Genomic DNA, 20,380 nt, shown 5'->3' on the forward strand with positions numbered 1-20,380 from the left:
CTGGGTAAACAGACACTGACATAGTTTTCGTATTTTGATGGAAGATGTGTTTGGCAAAAAAACAAAGAACCTAAATACGAATTTTATAGTTTTCCGTACTAGATTTTCATGTTCCAATGTGAAGTCGTCCCGATATAAAACATGAAGACTTTAACTTTAAACCGAAAAGTATCATAACTTGAATAACATGATCCGACAACTCTCTATTCTTCTCGTCTCTGTTGTCTTCTGTTCACTGGCTGCTCCAATGAACTATCCAACTGGTAAAAACCTTTTTTAATTTTTGAAGAATGATCAATTTTTACAGAAGAGCAATCAAAAGCGGAGCTAACAGCTGCTGGAATGACTCAAGGAAGTATTGATGGATTGGCCGCATTAACACAAAGATTCGCTACCGGATTCCCATTGGTTCAATCCAACAAAGAAGCAACTGATAAATTCGTTGCGGAATACACAACTGATGCTCAGAACTTTATTAAATCCATGCCAGAAAACGATCAAACTATCTACAATAACTATTTAAAGAAATATGGACTTGCTTAATTTCTGAAGTGTTTGAAATAAATCTGATTTCTGATTATCGGTTCTTTTCACTATTACAAAAATAAATTTTTAGGTATGTCATTGATTACTTGATTCGGTAAATTTTACTGGAAATTTGAATTCAACAGTTACAAGAATTAAAAAAAAAACAAAATTTCGGTCAAGTTGGTGTTGATGGGAAGGGTTATGTATTCTTTAACAGAACACGAGAAGAGGTTTTGTTCCCGAGAGAACGGTTTTGGTTTCACAAGGAAACCGGGGTTGTCTCCTGCGAACAGGAAACGAAACAATTATTGATAACCCATCAACTCCGGACCGAAGTGAAACTGAAGAGAATCGAGGGGGTTTATATACCAGAGACATTACAAGCAGCCGACATTTCGAAGGGAAGAGACGCGTTTTTGTGTTGTGTGATATTTCACAATAATGAAGAAAACATTCTTGCTAGTAGTAAAAAATTGCCTGCTGCTCTGTAGTTGATAAAATTTTCGAAAGACGGTGAAATTTTTAAAATGTGTTGGAAAATTTTAAACAATTGCATTTATTTCAAAAACATCAGAAATTTAATCAATCTTCAAATAATTGCTGTAGATGGTTTGGTCATTTGCAGGCATGGATTTGATGTACTTCTCAGCATCACTTCTAAACATGGCGATGAATTTATCGGTTGCTTCTTTGTCGGACTTGACCAATGGGAATCCGGTCGCGAACTTTTTGCTCAATGCATCCAGTCCATCAATACTGCCTTGAGTCATTCCGGAAGCTAGTAGCTCCGCATTTGCTTCTTTTTCTGTAATATAAATGTTCAATTCCAAAAAACAAGTAGTTTCATATAGTCTCAGGCATTTTTGAGGGACGTCAAAACACAATAGTTTTTTGCTGTCTAAATTTGACATTTGTACTTCTCAAAATAGGACAGAGACAAAAGCAAATCTCATAGTTTGTTTTGATGAAAAAGTGAAACGGAAAACGTTTTTTGTGATTTCAAAGTTTTCAGTGGCATGAGTCAATAATCGGCATATGGAATGTGAAGCGCTAGTATAAAAGGATTGGATCCTCAGTGAAAATATCATAACCTGAACATGTTCAACCATTTCTACATCATTTTCTGCGCTCTTGCCATCTCTACTTTTGCTGCTCCGTTAGCTGGTAAGCTTTACATTTTTTTTTATTGTTTCAATTTTAGGGGTCCTCCGAAAAAATTCCAGGGACTTTCCCATTGTCAACGTTTTTACTACAGAAGAGGAAGCAAGTGCGGAGCTAAGAGCAGCTGGAATGACTCAAGCAAGTATTGACGGATTGGATGCATTGACCAAAAGATTCTTTTCCGAATATCCATTGGTCAAATCCGATAAAGAAACAACCAATAATTATATCGCCAAATATAGAACTGATGCTGAGAATTACATCAAATTGATGCCTGCAAATGACCAAACCATCTGCAATAACTATTTGAAGAAACATGAACTCGCTTAAATTACTGAAGATTTTTGAAATAAATCTGATTCATGATTATCGATTCTTTGTACCTCAAAATATAATATTCTAGACCAGTAGTTTCATCTTTAAGAATGAGAAAGAGTGAAAATCATTTCTCCAAATTCTGCCCCTCAGGGAAGAGTACTTTTGGGCTCACCGATTCTGTTGTTTGATTTGGTGAGTTTTTCGCTAGTTACTGTCAGAGATACAATAGCTTGAAACTCCGAAACAATGCATAATTTTTCGAAAAACTGCAACCTAACAATGAGAAATACTTTCCCCAGTATCTATGTTGCTATTTTAATAAATTAAAAAAATCAAAGGAAAATATCACATGGTATCAAAATCATCGGGAAAATCCATTCTTGAAATATTGAAAAAAGCTTTTTGGAATATTTTTCAGAGACCTAATGGTAGAGAACGTAGATCAACATTATTTGAATATTTCTATTAGTAAAGATGAAATCCTTGTAGAACACCAGAACATAAGCAATGAATTTATTCAGGAAGTTTCAGAAAAAAAGTTCTTGAAATCGAATTGCTCAAATTGTTCATGCACCTTCCATGTGCCAAAAACATATAACAGCTCGCGATTTGTCTATTATGAAGGTTTTCGGAGGTTAACCGGAAGTTAAACGTGCTACAGAGGAAAGCTCTTGGTAGGTAATTCGCAAACGACCAGTGTTTTTTCACAAGTCGGATGAAATGTAGTTCAAGAACTTCTCGAAAGATGATGGAATTCAAAAAAGGTGTTGGAAAATTGTAAACAATTGCATTTATTTCAAAAATATCAAAAATTTAATCAAGTCCATGTTTCTTCAAATAATTGCTGTAGATGGTTTTGTCATTTGCAGGCATGGATTTGATGTACTTCTCCGAATCTCTTCTAAACTCGGCGATGAATTTATCGGTTGCTTCTTTGTCGGACTTGACCAATGGGAATCCGGTCGCGAACTTTTTGCTCAATGCATCCAGTCCATCAATACTGCCTTGAGTCATTCCGGAAGCTAGTAGCTCCGCATTTGCTTCCATTTCTGTAATATAAATGTTCAAAACTGGGATTGTTCGGGGACACCTATCGTTAAAAAATTATTAAACTTACCAGTTAATGGAGCAGCAAAAGCAGAGATGGTAAGAGCGCAGAACAGGATATAGAATAGGTTGAACATTTTCAAGCTATGATATCTTTCAGTTGATGCTCCATTCTTTTTATATTAGAAGTCCTGCTAGAAACTATGAAATCACAAAAATCGTAGTCAGTTGTCCTTATTAGGTGTGGTCATAAAACAATCAGAAAACAATGGAAGATGCCTGTGTTAATTTTCTTTTTGAAGAAATGTAACTTTTAAATTTACAACACAAAATAGTTAACCTTGGATATCTTGTGATTCAGGGATGCACTTGGGTTCAAGCGAGGGGCTCAGAAAAAGCGCCCCAGCAAACTCGTAGGCCAGAAGAAATTTAATAATTTTAAAATGAACGCTGGTTTGAACTAGATCATGATCTATTTCTTAAAAATCAACGGGTTGCAACGCGCGTATTCTCGCTTATCGTTTAAAACTGTGATACTCAGCCAACGAAGTTCGGTAGCGAATTGAGAATTTTTGAAAAATTTACTGAAAAAATTGATCTACACAGAAATCACAAGCAATAGCTTTTTGCGAAGAGAGACAAAGATATCTTTCATAGTTTGTTTTGATGAAAAGGTACAACTGAAAACGATTTTTGTGATTTTATAGTTTTTAGTTGCATGAGTCAATAATCGGCATATGGAATATGACGTGCTAGTATAAAAGGATTGGATCCTCAACTAAAATATCATAACTTGAAAATGTTCAACCTATTTTACATCCTGTTCTGCGCTCTTACCATCTCTGCTTTTGCTGCTCCATTAACTGGTAAGCTTTTATATATATTTTCTGGATTTAGATGCCCTCCAAGGGACTTTCCCATTCTCAACGTTTTTACTACAGAAGAGGAAGCAAGTGCGGAGCTTCGAGCAGCTGGAATGACTCAAGCAAGTATTGACGGATTGGATGCATTGACCAAAAGATTCTTTTCCGAATTTCCATTGGTCAAATTCGATAAAGAAACAACCAATAATTATATCGCCAAATATAGAACTGATGCTGAGAACTACATCAAATCCATGCCTGAAAATGACCAAACCATCTACAATATCTACCGGAAGAAATATGGACTTGCTTCAATTTCTGACGTTTTTCTGAAATAAATTCATTATCATTTTTCCGCTCATCACATAAAGAATCCCTCCTAACTCTTCAAATTCTTCAGATCCATCTAGGTATCTCAAAATCTAAATTTTGTTTTTCCACCAATAGCTATATCACATGACCCACAATTTTGCACTACTGCCAACTCATGCGTGGAATTCTGATAATTTCATGTTTTCACATTTTTCTTCTTCTACTTCTTCTACTTTATCCTTCTCGAAGAATAATATGAATCACATTTGTTATTCTGAAGACCCATATTTCTTCCTTGTTCCACGTCTAAATGATTACTGTTTTCATTGAGAAGTCTAGACGTTACTATATAATCCCACTGCGGTTATATCATGTGTTTCTCTCGGTATAAAAGAAAGCTGAAAATTGGGAGGTTTTTAGGTTTTCTTATTGTGGAGATTCGAGACGCTGTGTTTAGTTTGGGTTACTGTAGACTCTTCTAGATTTCATTGATTCTTGTTTCAAAATCAAACTAACATTGAAACTTTCTAGAAAATCCATTTTCAATTTTTAGACTTTTCAGTAAACTTTAAAATCCCTAGACGGCTAAGCGCACATTTCTCAACTTTCATCTAATGAATTTTCGTTTTGGCTCCATTTTTTTTTCAAATTTTCATGTTTGCGCCGCTAGCTTATTTTCCAAGTCGTCGCCTCAAATTATAGCCTAACGTCTCCTTGGCAACCCAACCCATCTCATCATCTCATTTCGCCTTCTCCTTCTTTTTTCGTATTTTTTTATTTAGAAAACTTTTCGAGCTTACTTTTTCACGCTTTCCCCGTGTTTCACACTTGTCGAAGAGTCGCTTCCGGTCCGGCTGATAACTCGCTTCAAAACTGAAACTGTGAGCAAGACAGCAAACTAGATGATAGAGCTCGGAGAGCACTAGGACCTCCAATTAGAATCCACCGGCTTCGAAAGTGGTATTATGGTCCAGGTCGGCATTTTTAAGCCAATTTTGAAGCGTTATCAGCCGCCCCGTGCCCGTCCGGAGTCGGACCGTCGACCAGTATCACACTCCTCAGTGTCCAATTTTCAGGATGGGTAGCTCTAAACCTGAGCTCACCTACCGGGGTGCTTACATTCGTCCCATCCTTCTTGTGTACACCGTCCTCATGATTCTTGGCAACTCCTACAACTGTGTCACCGAGCAGCATCCACTCATCAAATACCACAGTTATTCTATTCTCTCCGTTCACATTGTGGTATTACTGGGTGTCATTGTCAACACTCCGTTGGTCCTCCGATGGGCCACTCTTGCTTTGAAGCTGTTCATGCTTCTGTACATCTGCAACTTCCTCGCTCTTCCTGTCATCATTGCCAGTTTCCGCTCGTCGGGAGCACTCAACCACGAGGGAACCTCTGATTACTTCATCGAAAAACTCCGTTGCTATTTCAAGTACCGAGTGGTTGACCAGGAGCAAACCGAGATGGAGAGGCAGTTTGACATACATACCAAAAAACAAATCCTGCATGTCTTCGGGGACAACGACACCAGACTAGAAGTGGAGGCAATGTTCAAGGACCCCACCGACCGGAAGTACCTCATGAAAGTAGCTGATAGTGAGGAATTCAAGAAAATGGTGGAGCAAGGACTTCGCCCGGACAACTTCTTGTCGAGAGTCATCTTCAATAAGATAACCGGAGACATCTGCAGAAAAGAATTGATTCGTGCTGGCATCTGGTCAGGATATGGGATCGAGTTGGCTTGCCTTCTAACAATCGGATGTAAGTTTCATAGATCCGATTTTTAAAATTATATGGACTTTTTTAGTGATCTACATCCTGCACTTCATTATCAAACGCCTTTGGCTCCACTCGCTCGACACTAACCACATGCGTCAAGAATTCGAGTACTATTAATGATTGATCGACTCTTCATCTAACCCCTAAAACAAAACACAGAATTCTTTAAACGACTTGAAAACATTCTGGCGGCAATTTCCATTTTTCTCTCTTTTTTTTGGATCTCAACTTTGAATAAAGCATCTGTTAATAGATCGGAACAAAATAAGAATTTGAAAAAAAGAGATTTATAAACCACAAATACTTATAGCACTACACAAATTCAAACACGGTCTACAGCAAACACAAACTGAGTCCTTCGGATCTTTCGGGAGCTGTCCCTGGGGCACATCAATTGGACGTTCATTGGTTCTGAAAAAAAAAACTGGGGTTAAGGCTTCCATTTAGCCGACCGACCGACCAAGCTGACCGAAGTGGTGTATTCGCGCGTCAACATATCGGAGAGTGTTTGCGGATGCGGAATTTTATTGTAAGACATTCGACGCAGATACTCTCTGCCATGCTAACGCGCAAAGCGGGAATTCGACCGGCTGGGTCGGCGGTCGGTCGGCGATCGCCGATTTTTGACCGACCGAAATGGAAACTTTAGTTATAAAGATTTCAAAATTAAAACGAATCATAAGAAAAAACTAAAAGAAAACCCACACTGGAACTACACTATCCAAATTCGGCTGTTCCGTAATAGAATTGTCGGTTTTTGGAAGAAAAGTAACACCTGGATCTGTCATTTTTCGAACTGACAATAATTATTTCTTAATGTTTCTGTGTAGACGACCTACATGTGACCATCGAATTCAGTCAACAATAAACAATCTTCTTCTTGTTGTGTTTTTTCAGATGATGTGACAGCAAAAGAAGACGTGGTTTTTGATGTGAAATGATAGCATGTTAACTGTTTGTTTAATGTATCAGAAACTTTATGATCTCTGTTATAAGCTTTCCATGCTTGATGACATGTTTCCTACTATGCCTACCTGGCAACGTAACGTCTCTTGAGGTTATACAGCAATTTATTATTCTCTCTACCAAAAGAAATTCTCTGAAAACCGAAAATTTTTTTGTTGGGTATACAAACTTGTGATATCTGTCTGACAATATAAGAACGTTATTGAACGTCGCGACGCGTCGGAGTAAAACATAAAAAGGATGGTACGATATTTAGGCAATTACTCTTTGACTACATTTAACTCTTTGACTACACTTGTCTCCTCGACACTGTCTCCCAGAGTGAAAATTTTGGAAAACTTCTCTCGTTGTCTGCACTCTAGCCAAGTTTTGCTGACGAAAAGCTGACAAAAAGCTAACGAAAAGCCGACGAAAATTAAACATTTCTCCCAAAACTATACTTCGGATCTATTTTTTTTTTGCAACACAGGCCGTTCAGAGCTCAGAAAATTCCCGGGATATATACCCTATGTATCTCGGGGGTTTCCATCACAATCTCTTCTGAGCCCCTAGGGAGTATGCATACTACCCTAACTAGGGAAGGTTGTAATCGGGGGGTGGAACTTCGGTATGAGACCTATATCATTAGAAAGCTGAGAATGAGAGATTTTCAAATATGTATTCAGATTTTGCTGAGGAGCTACCAGTTTCGAGAAAATCAGGTTCGAAATCTACAAATGCAAAGGGGAGACCTCATGGTGATTTTTTTTGCGAAATTTTTTTTTTGAAAAAAAAACTTGAAAACTTTATGGGATTATTCTTTTATTTAAAACTTATGGAACACTTATGTTATATGCTTTGAAAAACTTTTTTTGAAGCATTATTCAAACTACATTTTGATTTTTGAGAGAAAGACATTCGATGATTGATGAAAGATTTTGAAAGTTTTTTGATTGTAATTACAATTTCAAATGTTCCTCTACGATCTGACAAAGTTTTCTCGATTTTACAGAAAAGCAAATTTTGACGAAAAATATCCATGGGGTACCCCCTTGGCATTTTCAAACTATTTTTCGAAAATTTTTCAAATGTGGTAAAACGAATTCTAAACAGACAGAAACTATAAAATAAGTCTTTTAGCAATATTTGGAAGCTTTATCCTTTTCGGAATCGAGAGTTTTTAATGTTTCCCACAATCCATATTTCTTCGATAATCACCCAGTAGTACTCAAAACTTGAGAAAAAAACATAGATTCACATTATCTCTCATTGATTTATCACTTTACAACCCCAATAACGAACAAATCTTGTGGATTTTGAAATAAAGAACTGAAAAAAGATTTGTAGTGTTGCTTCAAGAAATTTGCAAAAGCTATGGAGTACTTTTCAAAACTTGTGAAAAAGTAAAAAATAAGTATCCAATTAAAATTTTTCTTTGAAAAAAATGCGTTTATAGCATTTTGAAGATCGCCACAAAAACCAAAAATAAAATCAAAAAACAATAACGGGAAGAGGAATCGAACCTACAACCGGTTGGATACTCTTCATCTCTCCTCGCCACTACACCACACAGGTCCTGGGCGATGATGCGCATAAAGGACCCGATCCATATGCGATCCTCTAGAAGTCCGTTTGACACATATCGCGAACAACGAGCTGCGATGAATCTCATATGTGTGCGATGCGGGAGAGGCTGAATCGAGTGTTCCAAATGCGCGCGTATCCTAGATGGATTCTGGGTGGGTGGGCGATGTGTGCGATATGGGTCTGATACGGTAGGCCGACTACAACACTCCGAAATCCCGGATGCGCCCATTGTTTACCGTAAATCCTCACCGGCAACTTTGTCAATTTTTCGTCAATTCGAGCCTACATTTCTGGTTTTTCGATTATTCCTTCGATGTTTTTTGTGAAAAAGAGTTATGACAGACTAAAAAATCGCTGAATTCTTGCAGAAACATGTCTTTCACTTGTTAATTGCTATGTTTTTCGCCAAAATAGGTGATATTGAGATTTTTTGAATTCACTTTGTAATTATTGTAAAAATCGTATTTTCAGGTGGAATAAAAGGTAAGTTGGTAAGTATACAATAATTACAAAGTTTAAATTATAAAAATTTTCAATTTTTCATGCAATTTCAAAAAAAGTGAAAGTGAGACATTTTTTGAACAAATGAAAAAAAAAACAATTTTTAGCGAATTTTTTCCCATTTTCTTCTGTTTTTGATTGCATATCAAATTTAAATGGAAACTGCCATAAGTCTTTTTCAAAACCAAAACATTGAGTTTCGAAAAATCAGTAATATGTCGTTCAAAATATTAAAAAAATATGGAATAATAAAGGAAAAGTACGAAATCGGAAGACTGAACAAAATCACATCACAATAGAACTTAACTGATACTTCTAGGAACCCCTAACCAACGTTTTAGTTCATTTCATCGAGTGCCAGCAAGCCAGGCGAGGAGATGCTTTGCGGCGGCGGTGTGCCCCATATGCCCCGTATATGCCCCATACCGGCGTCCTTTCCCTGTACCCAATTCATCGGCGCGTCCTCCGTCGCCCATCCATTATGCGTATGCGCGCCCAGGACCTGTGCCACTGCTGTTTGGTTCTTTCCCTTCCCCCATCTATATAAGAAAGAGGGGAGGCGCGGCGCCCTTAAGAGTCAAATTTGAGCCACATTTGAAACTTGATTTTCTCGAAACTGGTAGCTCCTCAGCAAAATCTGAATATATTTGAAAATCTCTCATTCTCAGCTTTCGAATTATATAGGTCTCATACCGAAGTTCCACCCCCCGATTACAACCTTCCCTAGTTAGGGTAGTATGCATACGTGATTTTCATCGAAAGACGACCCAAACGATTTCCATTATATAGGGAGGTGTTCTGGATGTACCGATATCTCCCAGGTTCCTCCGTCCACTATACTTTGCGTGCAAAGTGGGCGGGGCTTAGGTCGACTACCTTATTAGAGACGTTTCATCATTTTTCGAGCGTTTTTCACCGTTTTTTTTTCGATTTTTCGGAAGATTCAAGCATATAAGAATTCTTTTGGTTAATTAAAAAAATTTTTTTTTGGGTACTGTAGCCTACAATATCTTCACGGGCTCCCAAAAAACGAGCAATTTTTCTTGGAAATATAAAAATCAAAATTTTAAATAGTCATTCATGATAAAAATTTCTCCAGTGTTCAAATTTTACAATTTCTGACAATCATCTCTCCTTTCCAATCTATAAAAACATTGATTTCCGGCATTTTTATTCAATTATTCGTAACGAAATCGGGCCCAAATGGATAATAACAAAAAGAAGAATAAAATTATACGACAACAAATCAAACAATTGACAAAATTCAAAGAAACAAAGAACAAACAAAAATCAACCATTTGAGAGAAATCTACAAGTACTCGGTTTGACGAAACAACAGATCGCATTTGCTTTTGTTGAAATCGCTTTTTCGAGAAACACGCTCATCAATTCATGATCTAAATCTTGGATGTTCGACGGAATCATTGATCGGATCTGTTCCTTTTTTTCCGATATGGTCCAGGCATATTTTCTGAAAACAAATTAAATCTTTCCTCTCGTCAGTAGGCTTTAAATTCGATGTTCACCTTCAGAACCTTCAGTTTATATCGAACAGCCATCATGAGCTTCTTTTTAAGCATCTTTTATCTTTTGGTTGCTGTGGATACTTCGTAGATCGCAGCAAGATGAAGGATACCTTCAACAGAGCTGTCTGGAAGAATCGATATTAGACAATCGATACATCGATAAATTCCGTGACCATTGATTGCAGATTCGCCGTAAAGAAGTTCAAGCAAATTCTGGAAATCGTGTGGATCAATTCCAGTTAGACTGACTTCTGATTTCATTGATTCTGAGAAGGTTCCACAGAAGAGATCTTTGGAAAATGAAGACTGAGCGGCGAGATACTGAAGAACAACCATTAGTTTTTCCTTAACCAAATAGTTCTAACCATTTTACTAGAATAAAATTTGATACCCTTGACATCCAGAACAACATCAGACAGATCTCTTTGAGATACATCGAACTTTCTGATTTTTCCTTTCCTCAATCCGACTGATTTTTTAATCGTCACATAGACTTCTAGGGACAAATTTCCATCCACCAAAAGTCCTTCTTCTAGCTCTTCCAAACACGGAAAATACGGATATCGTTCGAAATCCACTTTACCACTTGCTTTTAAGCAACGAGACGTCGGTCCGACGGAGACATTTCGCTTTTTACCGATAATTTTCACTTCTATTTTTGTTTCAATCGACCACTTCTTCTCCAAAGATATTGGATTAGAGAAATCCACAAAGAGTATGAGATCCCCGTCTTTCCATTCCAAACACATCGACCTGAAAGCTTATTATGGATCCGTTAAATATGAGTCTAGTATGGCGGTATGGCCGGAAAAACTGTTTAAAGGCGCACCGCCTGTTCAACAGCGAAAAAAGGCTTCGCTGCTGAATTGACGATGCGCCTTTGAACAGTATTTTCGGCTGCAATGCGCATAGCCGTTAAACGAGAGTAATATGACACTTGAAAAATTACCAAAACATTCCGAAATGGTCTTCTTTTTCACTTTCAGAAGATCCTCCAAGATTGCCCACATTCTTGAACACATGCTTTAGTACGAATGATTTTCCAAACTTTTTCTGGTACTCGGATGATTCGCTGGCCAAATTCTGAAAAATATGCATTTCAGCTCTACGGTGTTTGCACAAAATAGGATATAAGCCAGCAGTAATCTGATGACAAAACCACGCACAAGAAATAATAGGAGATACAGATTTTGAAACTTTTCGAAAAATCGCGATATCTTTCATGATGAACGGGAGGAATTTCTAGTGGATAAAAACTTGAAACACTAAGAAACAATTTTTGCAAACAGTATCATCCATCTCTGCAAATGATTTCGATTTGCAATTTGAATTTTCTTATACAACGCCTTTTCGGATTTTTTCAGAAGAAACTCCTGACATCTTCTGACTACAGTTGGAGCGTCGTACATATCAGTCAACAGGAGAAATAACATTATGAATTATCAATTATTATTACTAACCATCGACAGCAGATTCTCCGTATCAAGGAAGTAGTGGAAATCTCAAGGAAGTAGTGGAAATCATACGGATCGATTCCGGTCAGTCTGACTTCTGATTTTAAAGATTCTGAGAAGTTTCCAAGGAAAAGAGATTTGAAAAACGACGATTGAGCAGCAAGGAACTGAAAAAAATGCATACAGTATGACTGTTTTTGCTAGAATATTTTTTTTGACAAATCGGAACGAGGGAATTTTCTTGGGAATACTTACGGTTTTCAGGACATAAAACTTGGTATCTCTGACTGTGAGAACAACATCAGAAACCTCTCTTTGAGATACAACAAACTTTCTGATTTTCTCTTTTCCTAATCCAGTGCTTTCAATGATTTGAACACGAATTTCAGCCGTCAAATTTCCATCAACCAAATACTCTTTTTCCATAGTCTTCAATTCCAAAAAATCCATGAATCCAGTTTTTCCCTCTCCTTCGACACAATAATCCATAGTTTTGATGACGGAATTTCCGTTACAACCGACTAATTTGAACTGTATTTTTGTTTGGACCGACCAGTCTTCGTCTGTTCGGACTGCCCGGTTTCGATGTCACAGAAAAAAAATGCAGAATTTAAGATGGTTGCCATGGCGAGCCATATAAATGCAGCTGTAATTCTTTTTTTTTTCCTGAAAATCGGTTAAAAATATGATTACCATTTCACCTTGAAATGCTCTTCATCTTCACTGTATTTATAATCACCATTGTACCATTCAGCGATATTTGCGAATACATGCTTCAATTCAAAATGCTTTCCGAATTCTGCCGTCATTTTTTCCTGATTCGTCGCTGCAGTTGGATTTATCGATTTTTCATGTTCTTCTTGGTTTGAACCTACATGAGCTTCGATTTTCGAAATTTTTGAAATTGATTCTTCCATCGACTGGAGCTTTTCCGACATTTCATCGAATTTTCGCTTCATCGCTTTGATTTCTTTTTGTTGAGCATCTACATCGTCGCCGGTGTCCATACTGTTTTCTTTGTTAGCCATGACACTAAAGAATTTACATAACCGATTTTTTAGATTTTCGAGGAAATAACTTTAACATAAAATTTCAAAATTCGACATAGAAACACCACAAATTTTGTTGAAAACGAGGAAAATAGGCAAAAATCAAAGGAAAATCACAAATATTTTATCGTATCGAAGATTACTGTATTTTAAAGGCGCATTTTTCTCTGCGTTTCAACCTTTTTTTCTCAGACAGCAATAATAAAACTTATGAAACGTTTTAAAAACTGATGGAAAATTAAAAAAAGCCGGAAAAATATTTTTCACAGTAGCTATTGCTTCCAAGGCGTCAAAGGAGCATGTAAATTTTTGTCTCTGCGATTCCATCACAGCTCCTTTGAAGTACAGTAATCTTCGATACGATGAAAATTTTGTGATTTTCGTTTGATCTTTGCCTATTTTCCTCGTTTTCAACAAAATTTTTGATGATTTGTCGTGTTTCTATGTTTAAAATTTTCTGTTAAAAATATTTCCTCGAAAGTTCAAAAAATCGGTTATGTAAATTCTTTAGTGTCATGGCTAGCAAAGAAAACAGTATGGACACCGGCGACGATGTAGATGCTCAACAAAAAGAAATCAGAGCGATGAAGCGAAAATTCGATGAAATGTCGGAAAAGCTCCAGTCGGTGGAAGAATCATTTTCAAAAATTTCGAAAAACGAAACTTCTGCAATTTCAAAACAAGCACCAATTGAAAAGTCGATAAATTCGAATGTAACTTCGAATCAGGAAAAAATGGCGGCAGAATCCGGAAAGCGTTTTGTAGTGAAGGAGGTGTTCACAGATATTGCAGAATTTGAAGAGAAGCAAACGAATTGCAGTGAAGATGAAGAGCATTTCAATATGAAATGGTTATTTCATTTCCCATCGATTTTCAGCAACATGAAATGAATTACAGGTGTATAAAATTGGATCGCGATGGCAACAATCTCGGACTCTTCATTTATTGTACACCCATCGATTATGACAAAAACTGGTCAATCCAAACAGAAATACTGTTCAAATTCGTCGGTAGTAACGGAAAGGTTCTCGTCAAAACTAAGGAGTATTGTTTCGATGAAAAGGGAGAAACTGGATTCTCTGATTTTATGAATTGGGAGGATATGGAAAAAGAATATCTGGTGGACGGGAATTTGACGGCTGAAATTCATGTACAAATCATTGAAAGCACTGGATTAGGAAAAGAAAAAATAAGAACGTTTGATGAATCAAATAAAGACTGTTCCGATGTTGTTCTCGCAGTCAGAGATACCAAATTTTACGTCCTGAAAAAAGTGAGTATTCCCAAAAAAATTCCCGCTATTAAGAAACTTATTCTAGCGACAAAAATCGTACTTCATGCATTTTTTCAGTTTCTTGCCGTTCAATCGTCCTTCTTCAAATCACTTCTGCTCGGAAACTTCTCGGAATCTTTGGAATCGGAAGTCAGGCTGACCGGAATCGATCCGCATGATTTCCACTATTTCCTTGAGGTTCTATACGGAGAATCTGCTATCGATGGTTAACAATAATGATTGAGTGTTCATAACTGTTATTTTTACAGATAGTACTGTAGAAGGAGTGTTCCTTCTGGCTGATATGTACGACGCTCCAACTGTAATCAGAAGATGTGAGGAGTTTCTTATGGAAAAGTCTAAAAAGCCCTAAAAAGCCGCTGAAGAAGAAAGTGCAAATGGCAAATCGCAATCATTTGGAGAACTATGTGGTATGTTTTGCAAGCGCCGTCGATCTGAAATGCACATTTTCAGAAGTTCGCTATTCAGTCATCCGAGTCTCAGAAAAAGTTTGAGAAAAAATTCGTGCTAAAACATGTCTTCAAGAATGTGGCCACTCTTGGAGACGAAGATGAGGCTGAGAGTGAAAAAGAAGAACATTTTGGAAGATTTTGGTAGCTTTTCAAATGACATATAAACAAATGCACAATTTTATATTCTGATTTTCAGGCACATGAGTTTGGGACGAGGCGGCGATTATCTCGGTTTCTTCATCGATTTCTCTAATCCTATTTCTACGGAACAGAAGTGGTCGATTGAAACAGAAATAGAGTTCAGAGTTGTTGATCAGAAGCAAGATGATGATTTTGTCAGAACAGTTGATCAATGCTTAGAAGCCTGTCCTGGATATGGGGGACTAAGAAGATTCATGAGATGGGAAACAATGGAAAAGAAATATTTGATGGATGGAAATTTGTCCGTAGAAGTCCATGTGACGATTAAAAAATCGACCGGATTGGGAAAAGAGAAAATCAGAAAGTTCGATGTATCTCAAAGAGATGTGTCTGATGTTGTTCTCACTGTCAGAGATACCAAATTTTATGCTAATAAAATGGTTAGAGCTCGCTGCTTGAGGGAAAACTATTGACTTTTTTCCAGTACCTCGCCGCTCAGTCTCCATTTTTCAAAGATCTCCTTTGTGGAACCTTCTCTTCAGAGTCGGATAAATCACAAATCACTCTCACTGGAATCGATCCGCATGATTTCCACTATTTCCTTGAGGTTCTATACGGAGAATCTGCTATCGATGGTAACGGAATTTGACGACTTATCGATTTTCACTCCCTTTTCTTGCAGATAATAATGTAGAAGGAGTCCTTCTGCTGGCGGTTAAGTACGATGCTTCTACAGCAATCAGACGATGTGAGGAGTTTCTTCTGGAAAAATCGAAAAAGACGCTGAAAAAGAAACTCATGATGGCTGTTCGATATGAACTGGAGAACCTGAAGGTGAGCATCGAATTTCAAGCATACTGACAAGAGGAAAGGAATTTATTTTCAGAAAATATGCATGGACCAAATTGTGAAAAAAGAACAAATAAAATCTGTAATTCCGTCGAACATCGAAGATCTGGATCTTGAAGTGATGCGCAAGCTTCTTGAAAAGTCTCTTTCTTTCCGTTAAGTTGTTGTTGTTTTTTTTTGCTTTTTTGTTACGTTGAACTTTATCAATTGTTCGATTTGTTGTAGTAAATATAATTTTCTTTTCTCGTTCACCTACATTCAATTCATTTGTCTCGCATTTTTGTTAAAGGTGGTCTACGGTGAAATTTTTTATTGCATCAAAATGTGCAGGAATGCATGTAGATTGGCATAAAAATAAAGAAAAATTCAAAAAAATATCCTTCATCGAGAAAAACGCATCGAAAAATACGCTGAAAGCCCTTAGGGACGAGCTTTTTTTCTAGGCCGCCCGGTGAGTAATAGCGCACGAATTCAAACTTTTAAAATTTTTTTTGCTCGTTTTCACTTTTTTTTCGGTTTTTTCAAGAGTTTTCTAGGTTTTTGTCAATTTTTCTTCCAGATAAAGTTTGAATTCGCTCGCTTCCACTCACCGGGCGGCCTAGAAAAAAGCTCGTCCCTAAGGACTTTCAGCGTATTTTTCGATGCGTTTTTCTCGACGAAGGAATTTTTTTTTGAATTTTTTCTTTATTTTCATGTCAATTTACATGCTTTTCTGATCATTTTGAGACAATAAAAATTTTCACCGTAGACCACCTTTAATTATTCAACGGAGAATAATTTTTTTTTTCGAAACAATCAAACACATTTATTGTTCGACTTGTTTAAAGGAAATATCAGAAAAATTGTCTCTTTTTTTCAGACAGCGAAAATAAAATTGAAGAAAAACTCAATATTTAAATCCCGAAAAAAAAACTTTTAAAGTAATCTACTTCAAAGGCGCATGTAAAAATTTGTCATAGCGATTCCATCAATGCGCCTTTAAAATACAGTAATCTTGTGCGATGAAAATGTCGGGATTTTCGTTTGATTTTTGCCTATTTTCCTCGTTTTCCACACAATTTCTGATGATTTGTCGTGTTTTTATGTCAAAATTTAAAACTTTGAAAACATCTACTTCTTACTTAGGAAACAATCTACTTCTTACTAAGGAAACTTTTCTGTAGTACTCTCTGTTTCATACTTTCTAGAAAATCAATGACATCCATGACAATTAATATATTTCTTCTGGATTTTGGAATTTGTAATATTTCTCAATGACTAAAATGATGATTCAACTTTCGGATCAATTTTGAACTGAATATCAAGAATCAATTTTTTCAAGTGATGAGGAGTGGAATTATCTGGAATCCATTACCAGCGAATTCCAGTATTCTCCCTCCAACATATTTCGAAAGAATTCTGAAGATTGTTTTGGATTGTTTTCTAACAAGCTCTAGAGAATTGTCAATTTATTTTAGTGTAATTACGGCTGTTTTGAGAGCTGTCATTATTAAATTTCCATTGAACTCAAGGTTTAGAAAACAATTCCAGATCATTGAATCAACAATTTTCTTCAGAATATCTTCTCTTATAAACTCAAATCATGGTAAATTCATAATTTTTGGTGTTTTCACCACTTTATTCCCCATTTTGTTTGTTGGCATTGTTAAATGGACGTCGCAGAAGCTTTTATATGGGAAGCTCCCTTTCACTGTAAAAATGTCTCGAAGGATTATTCACAAACTCGTTATGATTACATGTCAATTAGAATTTTTTTAAAGACAACAAATTTCAACAAATAGCTGGATTTTATGATGGCACATTTAGTAGACTTCTTCCGATTGTTGTTCTCCCAATTCGTGGCTTCTGATTTGAGAGGTGAGGAAGAATAGAAGCAAGACGAGGGCAACGACAAGTGTGAAGAACTAGGATAAGTAAGTTCAAAAGAGAAATATACTTTCTCATTCAGCCTAAACCAAACTTACACCCTTCCCAGAACAACACTACTAGTCATGACTTTGACAGTATCCTTTCTCGTGGCAACCACACCAAATGGAATATTGTGTACCACAAGATTACTAACGGCAAATAGTTGCGGAATACAGTCAGTTTTCTAAAATGTTCCTCTTTTGATTGAAAAAAAAAGTTAGTTTAATCAATGATCTGTTATCGTATATTGGCGGGTCACTTTATGTTATCAATGGATCCATCCATTTCCTCCTTTGTATTTTGATATCTTGTCAATATAGAAATAATGTGGGACATTTATTCGGAATGAAAAACCAGAAACCTAGATGCACAGTTACAATCATTTCTATAGTTTAATGAGATTTATGATAAAATCAATTGTTTTTGGAAATCATACTCAAACATCTGAATTCCTGGAAAAAAAATACGTTTATAATTATAACCTTCTGGTATCTTTGCATTTTCCGCTCTCCAATTTCCGATATATGTTTTCGTATCTCTCATTGTTTCCTCTAAAACAAGCATGCCTACATATTACTTCAATATTACATCCCCTCGAGATTACAGAGAACTTTTCTGTCTACTATACGAAAACTATAAAAACTGAGAATTCTGGTGAATCGCTATTACTCAATGACGGAACGAGATGAAGTCGATCTTGAAATTCTAGAGGAATTTGACGAATTCCCTATATTTCCAACCCGTTACAAAGCCTCTGTCGTTGCAACCGTTCTGTTCCTCCTGACATCCTATTTCATTTTCTACAGTATCCATCTCGAATGCTTCTTTTCTGGTGTCTTATTTTTTCTTATCCTAAACACCATTGTGATTTGCGGAGCTTTTAAAGGAAGCGTTCCGGTTCTCTGGATCACTGAAACTATCTGCGCTGTTGCATTTTTCTTCAATGCTGTATGCTGCTTGGTGTGCACCGTTCATTTCTGTCATCTGGTTTATAAATCTCCAAATGAACCTGTTCTAGGAGTGGAACGTCATCCGGTACTGGTCATAGACATTATAAATGTCGCTGGGGCTTGGGACGTCTTGAATTTTGGATTGATATTTTTATGGAACTTTTCAGGTGAGATATTGATTTTCTTTTTTTTTTGAGGTCAAAAATTTTCAATTCCTTTTCAGTCGCATTCCTGAATTACAGTATCATACACCTATTTCGTCATGTGGTCGAGCATTTTGACGCTATTGAGTCAATGGTCTAAGTTTTCGGACCACCTACTCTCTCTTTTCTCTCTTTTTCGTAGTTTTCATTCACAAATCACGTTGCCATTGGAAATGTGCTTCCCCTCTTTTCCTTTTTTGTGTCATCCCGAGACCTCGTATTTTGTGTTGGTTCGTTGAACTTTTTCCGGAAGGGTCCCGGTCCTATATAAAGTCTTGGCTAGCGCTTTCCTAGAAAAACCCCCCAATTTCTTGGAACTTTGTTAATTTAACTATGGCTAATCCTTCTGCCTCTTATCCTCCTGACCTATTCACTGTCCAGCCACAGCCAGGAAAATATGGTCAACCAATGGGACAACAGCAACCAATTTATGTGTGAGTTATTTATCGTTTTTATTTTTAAAAAATTGAAAAAATAGTTATCAAAATTAAGAATTTCAACATTTTGAATCATTTCATCGGAAAAACTTTAAACTTCAGTGTCCAACAACAGCCACAACCTACTCGTGATTCGGACGGATGCTGTGAAGCTTGCATCGCTTGCTGTGCTTGCTGTCAATGTTGTGTGAGCTGCTGCTCACTGTTCACGTGCTGGGCTCAACTTTGCTGTGCATTCTGTGACTAATTATCAGATACTCAATCTTGTTTCTGTGATACTTATGTCGTAACAACCATAACTCGAAAATTTAATTTTCCCAATAAACAGATTCACTTAAAGATAATGAACTCCATCAAATGGGAAACAATACTTTGGGAAAGAGGTATTTATCAATCAAGAACGCTGGAACTTTTGGAAACCTGTATACCGGGGCTTCGTCGGGCCTCCGCTGACCCTGCCATAGTTTCTTTCTGTCAGAATTAATATTTTTGGACTAGCAAAAATAGCTGTGATAGAACTCGACAAGTACTACAAAATGATACTATTTGGAAAGTTCTGTCTTGTCTATGAACTTAGTTACAAGCCATAAAGTGGCCAAGCCCGAACGTACCGCGACGAGCCTTTTTTTTCGGATTGTTCCGTCTGTAACCTTGCTCATAGACAAGATATACATAGTTTTCCAAATAGAATCATTTTTTACTACTCGTCAAATTCTAGAATATCTCATTTAGCTGGTTTAAAAATATTTATTCTAACTATTACAAGGCCCAAAGGCCCAGAAATTTGAAAAAAAATGCCGGAGAATGGACAAGAATCGAGAACAAATCAGGACAATAAAAAATTTTCAGATTACGGTAGCTTTCGTTCTGACACCTTCAATCTTTTCTCTTCCAAAACTCTATTGCAAGAAAAGTATAATATTGTCGGAATAAAAAAAGTGAGACTCGGTGTTTGCGTACTTTGATTCCCGGCTCCCCCCACCGACGCTACGCCCATCGCTTTGCAAGTGCGGCGTGGTGTTTTGGCGCACCACTTGGAGATCATATTTTCTATGAAAATCTCATTAAATCC

At 36.8% G+C, this 20,380-nt stretch overlaps 10 protein-coding genes across 10 annotated transcripts; 7 read left to right on the forward strand and 3 right to left on the reverse strand.

Annotated features, from left to right (window-relative positions):
- Positions 1-187: 187 nt before the first annotated feature.
- Positions 188-543, forward strand: CBG04655 (the record flags this gene model as incomplete). The annotated part of the gene is made up of 2 exons (XM_002637812.1): positions 188-263; positions 308-543. 2 exons carry the CDS (start codon positions 188-190, stop codon positions 541-543), a joined length of 312 nt encoding a protein of 103 aa, XP_002637858.1.
- A 563-nt stretch (positions 544-1,106) lies between these two features.
- CBG04656 lies at positions 1,107-1,298 on the reverse strand (the record flags this gene model as incomplete). Its single annotated transcript, XM_002637813.1, has 1 exon — positions 1,107-1,298. The coding sequence occupies one exon, from the start codon at positions 1,296-1,298 to the stop codon at positions 1,107-1,109; it is 192 nt and encodes a 63-aa protein (XP_002637859.1).
- A 327-nt stretch (positions 1,299-1,625) lies between these two features.
- CBG04657 lies at positions 1,626-2,019 on the forward strand (the record flags this gene model as incomplete). The annotated part of the gene is made up of 2 exons (XM_002637814.1): positions 1,626-1,692; positions 1,784-2,019. The coding sequence occupies 2 exons, from the start codon at positions 1,626-1,628 to the stop codon at positions 2,017-2,019; spliced, it is 303 nt and encodes a 100-aa protein (XP_002637860.1).
- An 801-nt stretch (positions 2,020-2,820) lies between these two features.
- Positions 2,821-3,191, reverse strand: CBG04658 (the record flags this gene model as incomplete). Its single annotated transcript, XM_002637815.1, has 2 exons — positions 2,821-3,056; positions 3,125-3,191. The coding sequence occupies 2 exons, from the start codon at positions 3,189-3,191 to the stop codon at positions 2,821-2,823; spliced, it is 303 nt and encodes a 100-aa protein (XP_002637861.1).
- A 662-nt stretch (positions 3,192-3,853) lies between these two features.
- CBG04659 lies at positions 3,854-4,255 on the forward strand (the record flags this gene model as incomplete). Its single annotated transcript, XM_002637816.1, has 2 exons — positions 3,854-3,920; positions 3,996-4,255. The coding sequence occupies 2 exons, from the start codon at positions 3,854-3,856 to the stop codon at positions 4,253-4,255; spliced, it is 327 nt and encodes a 108-aa protein (XP_002637862.1).
- Positions 4,256-5,306: 1,051 nt separating this feature from the next.
- On the forward strand, positions 5,307-6,129 carry CBG04660 (the record flags this gene model as incomplete). The annotated part of the gene is made up of 2 exons (XM_002637817.1): positions 5,307-5,994; positions 6,041-6,129. The coding sequence occupies 2 exons, from the start codon at positions 5,307-5,309 to the stop codon at positions 6,127-6,129; spliced, it is 777 nt and encodes a 258-aa protein (XP_002637863.1).
- A 3,455-nt stretch (positions 6,130-9,584) lies between these two features.
- Positions 9,585-13,053, reverse strand: CBG04661 (the record flags this gene model as incomplete). Its single annotated transcript, XM_002637818.2, has 4 exons — positions 9,585-9,614; positions 11,090-11,324; positions 11,521-11,654; positions 12,727-13,053. 4 exons carry the CDS (start codon positions 13,051-13,053, stop codon positions 9,585-9,587), a joined length of 726 nt encoding a protein of 241 aa, XP_002637864.2.
- A 536-nt stretch (positions 13,054-13,589) lies between these two features.
- On the forward strand, positions 13,590-15,970 carry CBG04662 (the record flags this gene model as incomplete). The annotated part of the gene is made up of 9 exons (XM_002637819.1): positions 13,590-13,924; positions 13,972-14,347; positions 14,426-14,573; positions 14,617-14,669; positions 14,822-14,961; positions 15,017-15,401; positions 15,446-15,596; positions 15,644-15,795; positions 15,848-15,970. 9 exons carry the CDS (start codon positions 13,590-13,592, stop codon positions 15,968-15,970), a joined length of 1,863 nt encoding a protein of 620 aa, XP_002637865.1.
- A 2,420-nt stretch (positions 15,971-18,390) lies between these two features.
- On the forward strand, positions 18,391-18,971 carry CBG27223 (the record flags this gene model as incomplete). Its single annotated transcript, XM_045238137.1, has 2 exons — positions 18,391-18,835; positions 18,892-18,971. The coding sequence occupies 2 exons, from the start codon at positions 18,391-18,393 to the stop codon at positions 18,969-18,971; spliced, it is 525 nt and encodes a 174-aa protein (XP_045098332.1).
- Positions 18,972-19,268: 297 nt separating this feature from the next.
- On the forward strand, positions 19,269-19,499 carry CBG04664 (the record flags this gene model as incomplete). Its single annotated transcript, XM_002637820.2, has 2 exons — positions 19,269-19,305; positions 19,411-19,499. The coding sequence occupies 2 exons, from the start codon at positions 19,269-19,271 to the stop codon at positions 19,497-19,499; spliced, it is 126 nt and encodes a 41-aa protein (XP_002637866.2).
- Between the last annotated feature and the right edge of the window lie 881 nt (positions 19,500-20,380).

This window comes from Caenorhabditis briggsae (assembly GCF_000004555.2).
Source record: "Caenorhabditis briggsae complete genome, chrV, whole genome shotgun sequence".
NCBI classification, from domain to species: domain Eukaryota; kingdom Metazoa; phylum Nematoda; class Chromadorea; order Rhabditida; family Rhabditidae; genus Caenorhabditis; species Caenorhabditis briggsae.